This window comes from Arachis ipaensis, chromosome B02 (genome assembly GCF_000816755.2).
Source record: "Arachis ipaensis cultivar K30076 chromosome B02, Araip1.1, whole genome shotgun sequence".
Classification (NCBI taxonomy): domain Eukaryota; kingdom Viridiplantae; phylum Streptophyta; class Magnoliopsida; order Fabales; family Fabaceae; genus Arachis; species Arachis ipaensis.
The window spans coordinates 2581544-2600827 of record NC_029786.2 but is presented as its reverse complement, the minus strand read 5'-3'; the positions used below and the strand labels follow the sequence as shown (position 1 = coordinate 2600827).

The 19284-nt window shown below is 37.4% G+C and overlaps 1 protein-coding gene and 1 long non-coding RNA gene across 12 annotated transcripts in view; both read left to right on the top strand.

The window, feature by feature from the left end:
- The window catches only part of LOC107622953 (putative disease resistance protein At3g14460), a 65155-nt gene continuing 46413 nt past the window's right edge, over positions 543-19284 (top strand). For 5 of the 11 annotated variants that reach the window (XR_002356889.1, XR_002356884.1, XR_002356888.1 and 2 more), the window contains exons 1-2: positions 545-4758; positions 5119-5330. Coding sequence is in view for 3 of the 11 variants with exons in the window: in XM_021115161.1 (XP_020970820.1) it covers positions 933-4754 (3822 nt within the window). In the remaining 8 variants the exon portion in view is untranslated. Of the gene's footprint in view, positions 4759-5118; positions 5331-19284 lie in introns of all 11 variants that reach the window. The other 6 variants (XR_002356886.1, XM_021115161.1, XM_021115160.1 and 3 more) reach the window with 3 other exon arrangements.
- On the top strand, positions 5528-6501 carry LOC110268629. The gene is made up of 2 exons (XR_002356893.1): positions 5528-5763; positions 6017-6501. It is a non-coding gene; the product is annotated as an uncharacterized LOC110268629 (long non-coding RNA).

Genomic DNA, 19284 nt, shown 5'->3' with positions numbered 1-19284 from the left:
TCACCCTTATTTCTCTATTTTCTCTTTTACATTTAAATTAAATAATCTTTTTAATTATACACCCATTTAAATATTTATATGAAAATGATAAAAGAGTTGATAATTTACTATTTCTATCTATCTATTTATCTCTTTATTACATATAAAATTAATACCAACATATAAAATGAGCTTATGTCATATTTTATGTATTTGTATCACATAAACAATTTCACATATATAAATGATAACTTTGCAATTTAGTATATAAAAAATAATTAGACTTCTCTATAGTATTAATATGTCATTTATCATCGTCCGTTACAAAATTTAAATCAATTTTAATATGTTACTAACCAATTTTTTAAATTTCTTAATCAATTAAATTTAATACATATCATTATTCAATTTATACTACATAATATAATTAATTAGCTCTCAAGTCTTAATCTAGTGATTCGGTCTTAGAGAAATAATTCAAATTGAAGACATGTATGTATGAGTATGATACTCAAACAAATTGAAGGAAGAAGAAGAATTAATTGAATATGGAAACTCCACTGATCACCTGCAGTCAACAACTCAATTAAATATTTATATGAAATCTAAGCCACAACCACAAAAAATGATGAGTTCCAAACAAACTAAGCATAAGACATCAAGAAAAGTGCTTAAAGACAGGTACCGCGTGAAGCCATTGTCTAAACACTATTAATTTCCACAAAGACTAGTTTCCATTGGTCATACTTTAGATTTTTGAATACTTTGTTTCATCCTTCAAAGAAGAAGATAAAAATGAAGTAAACTGCAAAGTCAGCTATGCACTCCACTGCATACAATTATTGCTGAATACCTTTACCTTGCACCATTATTGCAATATTCCTCTCTCTTCCTTACATTCTCAAAATCCGATCACGCACTGATTCATTTGCTGTTTTTCTGATCATCATACTATGGCTGAAGCACTTCTTTCTGGCTTCATCAACGTTGTTCTTGAGAGGCTCATTTCACGTGAGTTTGTCAACTTGGTGGTGGGCAAGAAGCTGGACCGGAAGTTGGTTGACAGGCTCAAGACTGCTATCTTGGCTGCCAAAGCTCTGGCTGCTGACGCTGAGCAGAAGCAGTTTGGACACGAACTCGTCAGGGAGTGGCTTGATAGTCTCAAGGATGCTCTCTACACTGCTGATGACTTGCTGGACCGTGTCTTCATCAAAGCTCAAATTCGCAGCAAGACACGCATTCATCGTCCTGGCTTCCTTGATTTGTCTGGTAGGAAGATGGTGACTAAGATAGAAGAGGTGGTTGAAAGAATAGAAGATCTTGAGAAACGCAAAGATACCCTTGGTCTCAAAGACATTCCAACGGGTAGCTCCTCATGGAGACCTCCATCCACTTCTCTTGTCAAGGGGAATTTGTTCGGCAGGGATGGTGACCAACAGGCATTAATCAAGATGCTAAACGACAACAATGATCATCAGTTGTCTCTCATCTCTATTGTTGGTATGGGAGGGGTTGGTAAAACAGCTTTAGCCCGATGGCTATACAACAATGAGGCTTTGATGAAGGAGTTTGATCCAAAAGCATGGATTTGTGTTTCTGAAAATTTTGATGTTGTTGAGACTACAAAGAATGTTATAAAGGAGATCAATTCAGGTGATTGTAGCCTTGACAGCTTCGAATCACTTCAAAAAGATTTGAAGAAAAGACTGTCAGAAAAGAAGTTCTTCATTGTTTTGGACGATGTTTGGAGTGAAGATGCTGACATGTGGAATAGTTTTATCACCCCTTTTCAACATGGGAGAAAGGGGAGCACTGTTCTTGTAACTACTCGCAAGGTAAATGTTGGTCGAATAGTCCAACACTATAACTCTTACACTCTGAAGCAACTGTCAGATGATTATTGTTGGTCTATTTTTGCCGACAATGCATCCTTTCCAGAATCAAATGGAAGCTCAGAACTGGAAGGAATTGGTAAAAAGATTGTCAAGAGGTGTGATGGCTTGCCGTTAGCCGCAGAAACACTTGGACGCTTGTTGCGCTCAGAGCATCGTGTTGAAGAATGGAATAAAATACTATTGAGTGACATTTGGGACTTTCCCGTGGAAAATTGTAAGATTGTTCCTGCATTGTTATTAAGTTACCATCATCTGCCTACTCATTTAAAACGTTGCTTTGTTTATTGTTCATTGTATCCCAAAGATCATAAACTTGATAAAGATAAACTAATGTTGCTTTGGATTGCTGAAGACCTTTTACAACCACCGAGGGGACAAACTTTAGAAGAAGTTGGTTGCAAGTGTTTTGATGATTTGGCTTCAAGACTATTTTTCAAGCAGGTCGATAACGATGATGAGAAGTATTTCGTGATGCATGATCTCATGCATGACTTAGCAACTTTTCTTGCTGGAGATCTTTATTGTAGATTCTCAGAACTTGGTGAAAAGAAAGAGAGGAGTATTCTAACTCGTCATTTGTTATTCGATCGTTCAATCCGTAAGAAAACATGCTCTTGTAGTAAAATAGAATCTTTGAGGACATTATTGTATATCAATCATGGAACTCGCGCAACATTATCATGTGACCTATTGTCAAGGAATAAATACTTGAGAGTTTTGTCCGTTCATACACTCAATATATTTCCTTATTCGATAGCTAAAAAATTGATCCAATTGCGCTATTTGGATCTCTCTTGGAGTGCTGTTAAGATATTGCCCGAGTCATTATGCAACATGTGCAATCTACAAACTTTAAAGTTACAAGGATGTTCAGAGCTGACTAAGTTGCCTGGTAGCTTGGGTGAATTGATCAACCTACGCTATTTGCATCTCTCTGGAAGTGCTGTTGAGACACTGCCAGAGTCATTGTGCAACTTGTGCAATCTACAAACTTTAAAGTTAGCAGGTTGTTCAAAGCTGACTATACTGCCCAATGACATGTATAAGCTTATGAATTTGCGGCATCTTGATATATGGGGTACTCCTCTGAAAGAAATGCCAAAAGGAATGGGCAAATTAAAACAGTTGCACACTTTAAGCAAGTTTGTGGTGGGAAAGCAAGAAGACAATGTAATCCAAGAGTTAGGAGGACTTTTAAATCTTCATGGATCACTTACGATTCAGAAATTGGAAAATGTGGTTGATGGCAATGAGGCAAGGAGAGCAAGGATAATAGATAAGAAGCACGTTGATGAAGTATTGTTGGAATGGTCTCTATCTTCAGGTGATGATATGGTTTCAAACACACATACTGATGAACAAGATATACTTGGGGGCTTGCAACCACACACTGGTTTGAAAAAGTTGAGTGTTTGTGGATACAAAGGTAAAATATTTCCAGATTGGATGGGGCATTCCTTGTACCAAAACATGACAAGTGTATCTCTACAATATTGCTGGAATTGCTGCGTGCTTCCGTCACTTGGACAGCTGCCATCTCTCAAGTCCCTAAGCATTCATGGTTTTCGTCAGCTGAAGAGAATTGGCAAGGAGTTTTACAAGAATGAAGGCGATCAACATTCTTCGCCTATTGCACCGTTTCCCTCACTGGAGCGTATGCAGTTTCATGACATGCCATGTTGGGAAGAGTGGCACTTACCTGACTCAGAAGCCTTTCGTCAGCTTAAGATCCTTCAAATAAGAGGGTGTCGAATGTTAAAGGGAGATATGGTTAATCAGGTATTCATGAGAATCGTTTCTTCCTCATCGGATGTTTCCAAAGTGCGCCAACTGAAAATACGAGAAGGTCATACAGAATCGGATAAATGGATGAGGCTTAATGGGGATAGTTTATCAATTAGGGGATTTGAATGTGTGGCGGAGTGTGCATTTAAGGCAAGGATCATCCACCATCTAACTTCCCTCCAAGAAATACATTTCTTGTGGTGTGAGTCTGTTGTATCCTTGGGGAACAATTGTTTACCCAAATCTTTGCAAAAGCTCAGAATATATAGGTGCAGCCAAATTGAATTACTCCAGCAACAACAGAAATATGATTTGGTAGATCTACAGATAGATGAGAGCTGTGATTCACTGACCTCATTGTCGTTGGATGCCTTTCCAAATCTCAAGAATCTGGAGATAGAAGGGTGTTCAAATCTGGAATCAGTTTCAAAGTCAGAGCCACCACACGCTTCTCTTCAACGTCTCACCATCGAGGGCTGCTGCAAATTAGTGTCGTTTGCAAGAGAAGGACTGGCTGCACCCAACTTGACTCATCTCGATGTTAGCGGCTGCTGGAAGTTGGAGGCATTGCCACGTGACATGAATAGTCTTCTCCCAAATTTACAGTCTCTCAACATACGAGGTTGCCCAAACATTTGCAGGTCGCCAGAGGGTGGTTTACCGACTAACCTGAAAGAGCTTAGGGTTGGAGGATGCGAGGAACAAGTGAGGGGTGTATCATGGTTGGGCAACTTGGACAACCTCACTCATCTTTTCATTAATGGTTTTGGGTGTAAGAGCATAAAGTCATACCCAGAGGTGGGTTCGCTGCCTCGCCTTCCCTCCCTTACCACTCTTGAGATACGGTCGTTTCATAATCTGGAGACATTGGAGTGCAACGAGCTTCTCCGCCTCACCTCCCTCCAAGAATTACACAATTCATTGTGTCATAAGCTGGAGAATATTGCAGGAGAAAAGCTGCCTCCCTCTCTCTTACTACTTCAAATTGACAACTGTCATTTGCTGGGCAAACACTGCAAGAACAAGCATCAACAAATTTGGTCCAAAATTTCCCACATCCCCACCATTCAAGTCGATGACGACCAAATTTTCTGAGCAGGTAATTCTCTAACCTTCATGTTTGTCATGCTACCTCAATGAAATTCACTCATGCATAAATTTCCTTTTCCTTCAAGTCAATTTTTTTTCTCTTTCTTTAAACAACATTAACCACTTGTACTCATATGCCAACTGCAAAATTTGCATTCTTTTCTTTCACTTATCGGGAAAGCTCTCAGTTTGCAGTTGTAGTTAAAGAAATATCCTTTCTTACTCTGGGAAACCGTCATTGTTATCTGTAATACTTGTTAACTCTCATATTTTATTCAAAAAAATCGCATTTTTTGTGTATCCAACAGTTGGGTGTTTATATTTAAACAAATGGATGTATCAAATTTAATATTTTCACAATCTTCTGCAGGTAGCTTATGCACATATCAAGATGTAATCCTATACATTGGCTATACATCTTCATCTAATTCTAAGTTCATTTGTGGTGGTAATTAAGCTCGATTGATGTATTCGGAAACAGAAACTCTGTGTTTTCTGATTTTGGCTTCAAGTTATTGAAAAGCAAAGATATGATGGAGAAAGTTGGTGACACTCATTATTGAAAAGCTTTGGTTGTTGTTGGTAGATTTTTCTATTCCTCTCTATAATTTTCTTTCTTTTTTGCTTTTTGCACAGAGAAAACATAAATCATAACTTTATTTGTGGAAAGAAAATAGTTACAAAATTGAGTTTCAGTCTTTGTCAATTCTTTATGATCATAGAGTTAGCTGTTGTTGCAAGATTCATGTAGGACAGTGAAAGGAATCAGGATGCCCTTGTCTCCATCGGTCTTATTGTCAGTCACCTGAATGGTTTCCTCTTTTGGTTGAACTTCCTTGCTGACATCTGCTATATTACACTCCTCAAATTCTTCAAGAGGTGGGTGTTGAAACACTTCTTAAAGATATTGGCATTAGCTCCAAATCTACATCATTCCTAATCAGTGCTGTCACAACCTTGTTGATTCTTCCTGGTGAGCTTTAAGCATGAGGCTCATAGATATCTCAGTAAGAAGGTACCTTTTTTTTTTTGTTTGGCAGTTTAATACCTGTTTAGTTGTGTATTTCTGTTATCATTTTGAAGACACTCTGGAGATCTCAAAATTTAACCCTTCAAATTGGCCACCAGAGTTGGTTAAATACTTGCTCCATGAAATGGAAGGTTCAAATATGTTTTAGGATAGTTTGAAAAAAGTATACTTTTTAAGCATCTTTCTATTTGCTTCTATTTGTTGTCTACTTGTCAAAAACAGATTCCTTAATATGCAGGCAACTACGACTCGCTGCGATTCCTGTGTTGATAGTCTCGCTTATGCTTTTGCTTCTGCTGCTTTAAGATAGCCTATGGACCAATTCCAAACTTACTCTGCTCTGAGATTTTTCCAACAAGGGTGTGCGGCCTCTGCATAGCTATATGCGCTCTAGTGTTATGGATTGGAAGCATAATTGTCACATACACACTGCCTGTGATGCTCAGCTCAATCGGACTCGCCGGTTTCTTTGGCATATATGCTGTTGCTTGTTCCAACTCCTGGATATTTGTGTTCCTGAAGGTTCCAGAAACATAGGGCATGCTTCTGCCTAGAATCTGTGACAAAATATTGATCTCATTCTCATGAGTTTAGCGTGTATGCAAGCATGTCAGTTAGTTAGTTAGAGAAAGATATCTTGGTTGTAGTTCAATTTCAAACGTATATGTACCATCCTTCTTAAGGTGGAATGAAAGTTTATGATTACTTGATTAGCTTGATTTATATGCACCTCATCACAAAATGATGTCTCAGTCTTTTTCACTAATTAAAGAAACCAATAATCCAGCATTTACTAATATACGTTTAAAATTAAATAATAAAAAATATAATTATAAAAATTTGATATGAATAATGAAAGAAAAAAAATGAAAAAAATAAATTGGGTGTCTTGTTAGTATTTCTGAACACGGTGTTTGTGTTCATATCTATCTCATCTGTCAAACAGAGAAATTTTTTGTCTTTGGTGTATCCAACATTTGAGATTTTTTTTTTAGATGTATTGAACAAATGGATGATTCAAATTTATTGTTTCTACTATCTTCTGTAGGTAGCTTGTGTACATGTTGAGATGTAATCCTATACATTGACTATATTTCTTCATTTAGTTCTAAGTTCATTTGAGGTGGTAACTAAGCTGAATTGATGTGTTGGGAACCAGAAACTGTGTTTCTCATTTTGGCTTCATGTTATTGAAAAGCAAAGATGATGGAGAAAGTTGAAGTGGCACTTATCATTGAAAAGCTTTTGCTGTTGTTGGTATATTTCTCGGTTTCTCTCTATAATTTTATTTTTGCCTTTTTGCATGGAGAAAAAATAAATGATAGCTTGATTTGTGGAAAGAAAAGTTATAAAATGGTCTTTCTGTCTTGCCAATTCTTTGTGAGCCAGCTGTTATTTGCAAGATTCATGTCGGATAGTAAAAGGAAGCAGCATGCATGAGATGTATGAGCTTTCAAAATAGAAGGATCAAAATTAAACCAATGATCCAACATTGTGTTCATGAGGTTTTAACATATCTGCATTACTAAAAATGGTATAAAAAATAAACAAGAAAAGAGAGAACGTAGAACAATAAGCGTGTGGCGCTTTTGTGATGACAAACACTTCTTGTAATGTTTTTTAATTTGTGTTTCAGGGGATACATTGAGGATTAAGCAGCAATTGCCACGAGAGCATTGCAGTTCTGGACAGAATCTTGAATTGCAGTTTCAGTAAAGAAAAAGCAACAGAAATGCAGAGTCATTTATGACTTCTACCTTTTTTTTCATATATATATATATAAGATAAAAAGATAACTGATGTCATTATGAAAGTTAGATATCCTTTTATCTTATCATCCAGAAACTCTATACTTAACTGAATTTGCAATGTATTAAAGATATGCCTTTGATTTGATGTATCTTTCAGTGACAAGCAATGAGTGTGAGCTGAATGATTGGAAGGAGAAAATCTTCATCTTAAATTAAAGAACTGATGTGTGATGCAATGTAGATTTGAGCAAATCTTTAGACTGCCTTTACCATGTGTGTTGTTCAATTGGCAAATCTGGGGTGAGAATATTGATATGATTTTTTTTCTCCCCTGAAATGATCTCTACAAGGGATATATTATTGAAAAGTAAGCATAATGGATTATGTTAATCTTATTCATGTATTAGAGCATCAATTTAAACACTGAATTTCTCAAGGATTGGACTGCACTTGTATTTAAAAACTTTTTCAAGTGACTAGTAATGTAGTGTTGAAAATGTGACCTATGTTCATCACCATCTGCATCAACATTGCCACAAGCTCATTCTAGTACAAGTTTAAGCCTACCACTATAGCAAAATCATTTACACAAGTAATCTGCAAAGTACCTGCAATTATCAAGCAACATGACCTTAACTAGTTCTAAACTGACTGCTCAAAGAATTGCATCAACTATGCAATGATTTAGCTTCATTGTTACTTGCTAGGAAAATTAAATTGTCTCGTGAAATTTAAAATAGAGTAAATAGCCATGTTGATTGTCAAAAAATTCAGATTTTGACAAAAATAGTCTCAATAGATAATAATAACAAAATGACTGAAAAATATGTTCTATTTGACAAAATGATTCAAGTGCTTATTTATTTGCTAACGGAGTCGCCAACATAGCATATTAGTTGCTGACTAGGAATATCATTTTTCTAGTAAAAAAGAAAAAGTATTATTTATACATGTGAATACTGGATAGGTATTTCACATTCTTCTATCACATTTAAATTTAATAATCATTTCAATTATTTGCCTATTTAAATGTTTCAACTATTCAACTATTTATTAAAATATTAGCTGGGTTGTGAAAATAGTCTGAAACCTTCCTCAAGTTGCAATTTTAATTTGTTGCATCTCTTGGAATTAAAAAGTTAAATTACACAGTTGGTCCTTATACTTTTAGTGAAATTACAAATTAGTCCTTACACTTTAAAAGTTTGTAATTGGGTTCCTAAAGATAATTAAAATTTGTAATTTAGTTCCCTCGTTCAAAAAGTATTTGATTTAACAGAATATTCTCAGCATATTCTCTATTTTAAACATGTAAACTGCACATGTTTGCAATAGAGACCAATTTGCAACTTTAGTAAAAGTATGAGGATCAACAGTGTAATTTAATCATTTGAAAATGACCAAAAACTTCCTAAACTATCTGAATCCACCTTACCCCTCCCCAGCTCTCTCACTCTCACTTTCTCACTTTCTAAAATGGCACCCCAACCCCAACGCTCTCTGTCTCTCACCTCAGCTCACCATCGTCGTGCCTCTCGCCTCCGTCACCGCGCCGGATTCACTAATAAATTGAGTTGCTATTTTTGTGTTGATTTGTTGCTATTTTTTTCTTAGACATTAAATTGTTCTCTTTGAGCATGTTTGGGATTGGAATGGTTCTCTTTCATTTATCGTCGGTGTTCAGTATTGGGATTGGAAGAGAAGAAAAAGTTGTCGGAAGAGAGAGGCGAGATGGAGAAAGGAGGCGAGACCCGACTCGTGAGCACAAATGCGGTGGATCCGGCGTAGCGACGGTGAACCGAGGTGAGAGATAGAGAGCGGTGGGGTTCAGTGTCATTTTAGAAAGTGAGAAAGTAAGAGTAAGAGAGTTGGAGTGTTATACCCACGAGAAAAAAAAAAAAAGGAAATAGAAGTGCATAGTCACGTGGGTGGCACATGCCCCCACTTAAACCCCTTCCCCCTCCTTATTCTCTCGAGCCTTCCCCGATCTCTCTCTCTCTCTTTTATTTTCATTTCCTTCATACAAATCAAAACCAAACCCTCTCTTTTCCTTCATCTCCTCTTCCATTCCATCTTCTTCATTTCAAAATCTTCATCCAACTACAACACACCAGATTTCATTTTACCCTTTTATTTTATCTCTATTTTAATATATCATCTATATCTAAAGTAAATTTTTATTTTTTATAACCCCAAATCAAGAAGCTCATACTAATGAGTGAAGGAAGCATTTAACTTTGAGTTCCAATTATTATTGAGGCTTCAAGGTAACTCTTTGACTCAATAATTAGCCATATTCCCAATTTTTGTCATCTATATATTTATGGGTATGTATAAATCCGAATTAGGGTTAGAAAATTTGGGGCTTTTGTCAAGGTGAGTAAGATTATGTTAATTGACAATATTAGTAGCTCACAAATATCATTTTTATCATATTTCTAGAGTTGTAGAATTATTGGACATCATGTGGTAGCTCGTTGACGCGCTCAGAGTTGCTTCCGGTTCTTTTGAATCAAGTTGTGAGTGGATATTATATCTATAATTATTTTTAAATATATTATTACCAATACCTATGTTGAATCATTAATTTTGGAGTTTGAAAATATTTTATTATTGTGATTTTTGAATTTTTGAAAATAAATATTGATTTGTGAAACTTACAATTTTATAAAAATACACACGAGACGATATTTATATATTTTGTAAAGTATAAATGTTTTCTTATTTGACCTTATGTAAATTTAATTAAATTTTAGTATGCAATCCTATATATATTGATTTGCTATGGAATTTAGTAGTATGTTATAAGCACTAGAGATTTTTATAAGTGATTTGGTTTGGATTGGTCTGGGAGACTCTGACTAGAAAACTGTAGTTAACGGCGGTTATGACGTTAACCTAGATGCATCTGGCTCAGACCTCAGCTAGTAGGGGCGTTGCTAGCCTAACGTGTAGGCCACACGTTGGATCTGTTATACCGTACGGGCACACTAGAGGAAAGGGCTACCCTTAGAGGTGGAGCCGCCCTAGGTGTGTAATATTTGATTTGATTTGACTTCTGGAATGAGAACTCCCATTTCAGTTCATCCGCTTAACTATTTATCTAATGTTTGTATAATTAATTAATATGAATTTCTCATCTCTGAAAAGAAATATAATTTTCAAGGTAAACTCTGTATTGTCTCGTGTGGGTTATAGATGTAATGTTTGCTCACTGAGTTGCAAAACTCACCCTATTATATTCCCATGTTTTTCAAATACAGGAGTCATTCCAGGTTCCATTCTACCTGCCCCTCAGTAGATCTTAGTCATTTTAGTGAGCCCTTCTTCTTTCCAAGGGCTAAGTAATTATGTAATGGAACCTTTGCTCAAAATCTAGATTATGTCAATGCTCCATATGTCACAGGCAAGATCCTCGTGTGGGTTATGTTATTTTGAATCTTGAACTGTTTAGGTAGTGATTATGATTTGGTTACGTAAGACTTATGGTTTTAACTATATACTCTAGTTATCAACTCAATATATATATGATGCGTATTTTGGATATATTTGGTTGTGGATATAATTTGGAGTATGTTGTTGTTGTTGTCTTGGAAATGGAGGTTTATTATTAATACATATAAATCCGAATTAGGGTTATTAGGGGTTAGAAAATTTGGGGCTTTTGTCAAGGTGAGTAAGATTATGTTAATTGACAACATTAGTAGCTCACAAATATCATTATTGTCATATTTCTAGAGTTGTAGAATTATTGGACATCATTTGGTAGCTCGTTGACGCGCTCAGAGTTGCTTCCGGTTCTTTGGAATCAAGTTGTGAGTGGATATTATATCTATAATTATTTTTAAATATATTATTATCAATATCTATGTTGAATCATTAATTTTGGAGTTTGAAAATATTTTATTATTGTGATTTCTAAAATTTTTGAAAATAAATATTGATTTGTGAAACTTACAATTTTATAAAAATACACACGAGACGATATTTATATATTTTGTAAAGTATAAATGTTTTCTTATTTGACCTTATGTAAATTTTAATTAAATTTTAGCATGCAATCCTATATATATTGATTTGCTATGGAATTTAGTAGTATGTTATAAGCACTAGAGATTTTTATAAGTGATTTGGTTTGGATTGGTTTGGGAGACTCTGACTAGAAAACCGTAGTTAACGGCGGTTATGACGTTAACCTAGATGCATCTGGCTCAGACCTCAGCTAGCAGGGGCGTTGCTAGCCTAACGTGTAGGCCACACGTTGGATCTGTTATACCGTACGGGCACACTAGAGGAAAGGGCTACCCTTAGAGGTGGAGCCGCCCTAGGTGTGTAATATTTGATTTGATTTGACTTCTGGAATGAGAACTCCCATTTCAGTTCATCCGCTTAACTATTTATCTAATGTTTGTATAATTAATTAATATGAATTTCTCATCTCTGAAAAGAAATATAATTTTCAAGGTAAACTTTGTATTGTCTCGTGTGGGTTATAGATGTAATGTTTGCTCACTGAGTTGCAAAACTCACCCTATTATATTCCCATGTTTTTCAGATACAGGAGTCATTCCAGGTTCCATTCCACCTGCCCCTCAGTAGATTTTAGTCATTTTGGTGAGCCCTTCTTCTTTCCAAGGGCTAAGTAATTATGTAATGGAACCTTTGCTCAAAATCTAGATTATGTCAATGCTCCATATGTCACAGGCAGGATCCTCGTGTGGGTTATGTTATTTTGAATCTTGAACTGTTTAGGTAGTAATTATGATTTGGTTATGTAAGACTTATGGTTTTAATTATATACTCTAGTTATCAACTTGATATATATATATGATGCGTATTTTGGATATATTTGGTTGTGGATATAATTTGGAGTATGTTGTTGTTGTTGTCTTGGAAATGGAGGTTTATTATTAATACAGGGAGTTAATATTTATGTTGGTAAGGTCCTAGAAACAGAGGAGACTCTGTCCGTTTTTCTGAAAATTTGGTCGTTTGGCTTGCTGAGGGACTTGTCCCTTGAGCGCCAGTCATGGCTTGGTTCGGGTCATGACAAAGTGGTATCAGAGCTTTAGGTTTTCCTGTGTAATATGGAGCAAGTGCCCTTTAGTAAGATCACAATTGTGCAAATGGAAGCCGGCCCATTTTCACAAAGTGTGATGTTACTAGAGGCCTATAGGAAGTCGTCCTCAATCTTTTGGTCTCATAATTCTTTCTGTCTGTCCTATTGTCTTTGAACTCCATATACATATGTCGTTGGTGATCCAATCGCTTATTTACTCAATAGGTGGAAGATGCCACCTAAGAAAAGACGTGGTGGAGCTGTTAATGCTCCTGATACTGCTGAATCCAATAGGGCAGTTTCTCCGCCACTTGGAGCGCTTCGACAAAGGCCAAGGAGCCAAAGGATAGCTGATAGGCGCGAAGGAGAGATACCCCGCGAGAGAGTTCAAGAGAACCCCGCAGTAAGAGAGGCTCAACCGGACTTAGCAGCTGAATTGAGGGGAATGAATCAAACTCTTAATGCGGTGTTACAGGTTCTAACAAATCAAAATAGGGGTGAAGCGAGACTTCCTAATGCGCCAAATCCTCAGCCTCATAGGGTTCATCAATTGTTTGGGGATCAAGAGCCGCCAATTGAAAAGTATTTGAAGTTGAATTCGTCCACTTTCAATGGAGATTCATTGGATGAAGATCCACAACAATATCTAGAGGATGCAAAGAAAGCTATTCGAGCTCTCAAGTGCACCAAAGAATGGGCTGTTGAGTTAGTATCCTACAACTTGCGTGGTTCAGCAAGATATTGGTATGAGTCTCTTCTTGAGAGCAAAGAAGCAACTGGACTTCGTCCTCCTTCTTGGGAAGAGTTTACTGAAGAGTTTCTTGCTCGATTTTATCCAGCTAACAAGCAAGCAGAAGATGCAATTGCCTTTGAAAGATTAAGGCAAGAGAATATGACAGTGACTGAGTATGCTAAGGAGTTTACTAGACTTTCTAAGAGTGCTCCGTACTTGGTGAATTCAGAAGAGATGAAAGTTTGTCGTTTCGTTCGTGGATTGGCAGAACCTATGTTCACTACTCTTATGCCTGAAGTCGGACGCATGTCTTTTAAGGATGTCCTAAACTCTGCCTATGGAATTGAAGCTGGGATAGCGGAGAGAAATGCTTTTATGGATGTTGGTAAGAAGCCCAAGATGAAGGGACAATTTTCTGGTGGATCTAGTTTAGGAGGATTTCAGTCTCATCATGGTCAAACTAATCAGCAAGGTTATTCGGGGTATCGAGCTCGTCCTCAAGCATCTTTTGGTGGGGTTGCTTCTTCTGGATCTGCTCCCATGAGTGTTTCGAATCCCAGACCTTTTGTTAAGAGCACCTCTCAATCTAGTGCACAGGGTTCAAATCAGACAAGCCCAGCTCAGCCCTATTGTCTTCAGTGTGGGAGTTACCATTCCGGTATATGTTTCAAGGCTACTGGTGCATGTTTTGGTTGTGGTCAATCTGGTCATCTTAGGAGGGATTGTCCAAATCCTAAAGGAGGCTTTGCTCCAGGTATTGCACGTCCTACAACACCAATGCCATCATCTTCAGCTATGTCTATTGGGAATTCTTCTGGTCCTAGTGGCAGAGGAGCTGGTGGTAGGGGTCAGACTTATAACAGAGGAGGGAGCCAAAGAGGAAGAGGTCAGACACGTGTGTATGCTTTAACACGTCAAGATGCTCAAGCTTCTAATGCTGTGGTGGCAGGTACTTTACAAGTTTGTTCTTTAGATGCTCGAGTGTTATTTGATACGGGTTCTCATTATTCATATGTATCTCCACATCTTGCATCTCGTTTCGATAAACAACCTGAACTGTTATCCCACCCATTTCATGTTGGCACTCCGCTTGGAGTCTCCATGATGGTTCGAGTCGTATTTCGGTCTTGTATTGTTAGAATTAATACCGTTGAAACCTTAGCTGATTTGATCCTTTTAGAACCAATGGAAGATATTGATGTCATCTTAGGCATGGATTGGTTAGCAGCTTGTCATGCTGATGTGGGCTGTTACTCCAAAACTGTGAAGTTTGACATACCGGGTATCTCACCTTTTGTTTTTAAGGGTGATGACTGTCCCACTTTAGCTAGCATCATCTCATCTATGAGTGCTATGCAATTGATGGATAAGGGAAACCAAGGATTTCAGGCAGTTGTTAGAGATGTTGATGCCGAAGTGCCTAGTCTTGATCAGGTTCCTATTGTTAGAGAATTCCCTGACGTGTTCCCTGATGAGCTACCGGGGATGCCGCCTGACCGTGAAGTTGAGTTTTCCATAGAATTGGCTCCGGGAGTCCAACCTGTGTCCATTCCTCCCTATCGTATGGCTCCAACTGAGTTACGAGAATTAAAAGTTCAATTGGAAGATATGCTAGAGAAAGGATTCATTCGTCCTAGCACTTCTCCGTGGGGAGCTCCTGTTCTATTTGTAAAGAAGAAGGATGGAACGATGCGACTATGTGTGGATTATCGTCAGCTCAATAAGATAACTGTTCGCAACAAGTATCCATTGCCAAGGATTGATGATTTGTTTGATCAACTTCAAGGAGCTACCTGTTTCTCAAAAATCGACCTGCGTTCAGGGTACCATCAATTGAAGATAAAAGAGGAAGACATTCCAAAAACCGCTTTTCGTACTCGCTATGGGCACTATGAGTTCTTAGTAATGTCCTTTGGTCTGACGAATGCGCCTGCAGCTTTCATGGACTTAATGAATCGAGTCTTCAAACTTTTCTTAGATCGCTTTGTTATCGTCTTCATCGATGATATCTTGGTGTATTCGAAAAGTGCTACGGAGCATGAGTATCATTTGAGGATTGTGTTACAAACCTTAAGAGATCACAAGCTCTATGCTAAGTTTTCTAAATGTGAGTTTTGGCTTGATCAAGTGACATTCTTGGGGCATGTGGTATCAAAAGATGGAATCATGGTGGATCCAAAGAAGGTTGAAGCCGTTCAGAAGTGGCCAAGGCCTACTACAGTGACAGAAATTCGTAGCTTTCTAGGGTTGGCCGGCTACTATCGGCGATTCATCAAGGACTTCTCGAGAATTTCGGCACCATTAACCAAGTTAACTCAGAAGAATGTGAAGTTTCAATGGTCAGAAGCTTGTGAGGGAAGCTTTCAGACACTTAAGTCTTGTCTAACCTCAGCACCAGTTCTTGTTTTACCTTCTGGGTCTGGAGGATTCTCAGTCTTTTGCGATGCATCTCGGATAGGACTTGGTTGTGTATTAATGCAGTATGGCCGCGTTATTGCCTATGCCTCGCGACAACTCAAGAAGCATGAGCAGAATTATCCAACTCATGACCTGGAGATGGCAGCGGTCGTCTTTGCTTTAAAGATTTGGAGACACTACCTTTATGGTGAGACCTGTGAAATCTATACGGATCACAAGAGTTTGAAGTATATATTCCAACAAAAGGATTTAAATTTAAGGCAACGGAGATGGATGGAGTTGCTGAAAGATTATGATTGTACCATTTTGTATCATCCTGGAAAGGCAAATGTTGTAGCAGATGCCCTCAGTAGAAAATCTATGGGTAGCTTAGCCCATATCACTCTTGGAAGGAGACCAATTGTTGAAGAAGTCCATCAATTGGAGGCCAGTGGAATTCAATTTGATCTTGGAGAATCAGGAGTTTTCTTAGCACATGTTCGAGCCCAATCTTCCCTGATAGAACAAATCAAGGTTACACAAAGTGATGATCCGAAACTAAGAAAGCTTATGGAAGATGTTCGCAATGGGAGAAACTCAGACTTTTCTCTTGATCAAGATGTTGTGCGTTGTGGTCAACGCTTATGTGTGCCAGATAACCCCGACTTGAAGAAAGCTATTTTGGAGGAGGCTCACAATTCTAAGTATACCGTTCATCCAGGCTCCAATAAGATGTATCAAGATTTGAAACAATTGTTTTGGTGGGAAGGCATGAAGAAAGACATAGGAGTTTTTGTTTCTCATTGCTTAACTTGCCAACAAGTTAAAGCTGAACATCAAAGACCTGCTGGGTTATTACAACAGATTGAGATACCTGAATGGAAGTGGGAAAGGATTACAATGGATTTTGTAACAGGTTTACCTCGTAGTTTTAAAGGTTTTGATTCAATTTGGGTAATTGTGGATAGAATGACGAAGTCAGCTCACTTTCTTCCGGTGAAAACAACTTTCAGTGCATCTCGATATGCTCAACTTTATGTTGATGAGATAGTTAAGTTACATGGAATTCCAGTGTCCATTATTTCAGATCGCGGGCCCCAGTTTACCTCTCATTTTTGGAAATCTTTTCAAAAAGTGTTAGGAACTCGTTTGGATCTTAGCACAGCTTTTCACCCTCAAACCGATGGACAATCAGAGAGGACGATCCAGACATTGGAAGACATGTTAAGGTGTTGTGTTCTAGATTTTGGTGGGAATTGGGACAGCTATCTACCTTTGATCGAGTTCTCTTATAATAATAGTTATCAAGCCATCATTCAAATGGCACCATTTGAGGCTCTTTATGGGAGAAGATGCAGGTCACCTATTGGGTGGTTTGAGGTTGGTGAGGTTAAGCTTTTAGGGCCAAATTTGGTACAAGATGCGGTTGAGAAGGTTCGCATAATAAGAGAACGTTTATTAGCAGTTCAGAGTAGGCAGAAGGCTTATGTTGATAACAGAAGGCGTAACTTAGAGTTTTCAGTGGGTGATCAGGTATTTCTGAGAGTGTCGCCTATGAAGGGAGTGATGAGGTTTGGGAAAAGAGGCAAGCTTAGTCCTCGATACATTGGTCCATTTGAGATATTGGACAGAATAGGTGCAGTTGCTTACCGCTTGGCATTGCCGCCTGAGTTGTCTATGATTCATCCAGTCTTTCATGTATCAATGTTGCGCAAATACCTTCCCGACCCATCTCATGTGCTTGCACCACAAGCCATAGAGCTACAGGAGGATTTATCATTTGAAGAGGAACCAGTGGCTATAGTTGATCGCCAAGTAAAGAAACTACGTTCTAAAGAGATAGCATCTGTGAAAGTTGTTTGGAAAAATCATTCGGTAGAAGAAGCAACTTGGGAAGTGGAGGATACCATGCGCGACAAATATCCATATTTATTTGAGTCTGAAGGTAATAATTACATCTATCGTAGTATATAAGTTCAAAATTCGGGGACCGAATTTTTTTTAGGGGGAGAGAATGTTATACCCACGAGAAAAAAAAAAAAAGGAAACAGAAGTGCATAGTCACGTGGGTGGCACATGCCCCCACTTAAACCCCTTCCCCCTCCTTATTCTCTCGAGCCTTCCCCGATCTCTCTCTCTCTCTCTTATTTTCATTTCCTTCATACAAATCAAAACCAAACCCTCTCTTTTCCTTCATCTTCTCTTCCATTCCATCTTCTTCATTTCAAAATCTTCATCCAACTACAACACACCAGATTTCATTTTACCCTTTTATTTTATCTCTATTTTAATATATCATCTATATCCAAAGTAAATTTTTATTTTTCACAACCCCAAATCAAGAAGCTCATACTAATAAGTGAAGGAAGCATTCAACTTTGAGTTCCAATTATTATTGAGGCTTCAAGGTAACTCTTTGACTCAATAATTAGCCATATTCCCAATTTTTGTCATCTATATATTTATGGGTATGTATAAATCCGAATTAGGGTTATTAGGGTTAGAAAATTTGGGGCTTTTGTCAAGGTGAGTAAGATTATGTTAATTGACAATATTAGTAGCTCACAAATATCATTTTTATCATATTTCTAGAGTTGTAGAATTATTGGACATCATGTGGTAGCTCGTTGACGCGCTCAGAGTTGCTTCCGGTTCTTTTGAATCAAGTTGTGAGTGGATATTATATCTATAATTATTTTTAAATATATTATTATCAATACCTATGTTGAATCATTAATTTTGGAGTTTGAAAATATTTTATTATTGTGATTTCTGAATTTTTGAAAATAAATATTGATTTGTGAAACTTACAATTTTATAAAAATACACACGAGACGATATTTATATATTTTGTAAAGTATAAATGTTTTCTTATTTAACCTTATGTAAATTTAATTAAATTTTAGTATGCAATCCTATATATATTGATTTGCTATGGAATTTAGTAGTATGTTATAAGCACTAGAGATTTTTATAAGTGATTTGGTTTGGATTGGTCTGGGAGACTCTGACTAGAAAACCGTAGTTAACGGCGGTTATGACGTTAACCTAGATGCATCTGGCTCAGACCTCAGCTAGCAGGGGCGTTGCTAGCCTAACGTGTAGGCCACACGTTGGATCTGTTATACCGTACGGGCACACTAGAGGAAAGGGCTACCCTTAGAGGTGGAGCCGCCCTAGGTGTGTAATATTTGATTTGATTTGACTTCTGGAATGAGAACTCCCATTTCAGTTCATCCGCTTAACTATTTATCTAATGTTTGTATAATTAATTAATATGAATTTCTCATCTCTGAAAAGAAATATAATTTTCAAGGTAAACTCTGTATTGTCTCGTGTGGGTTATAGATGTAATGTTTGCTCACTGAGTTGCAAAACTCACCCTATTATATTCCCATGTTTTTCAGATACAGGAGTCATTCCAGGTTCCATTCTACCTGCCCCTCAGTAGATCTTAGTCATTTTGGTGAGCCCTTCTTCTTTCCAAGGGCTAAGTAATTATGTAATGGAACCTTTGCTCAAAATCTAGATTATGTCAATGCTCCATATATCATAGGCAGGATCCT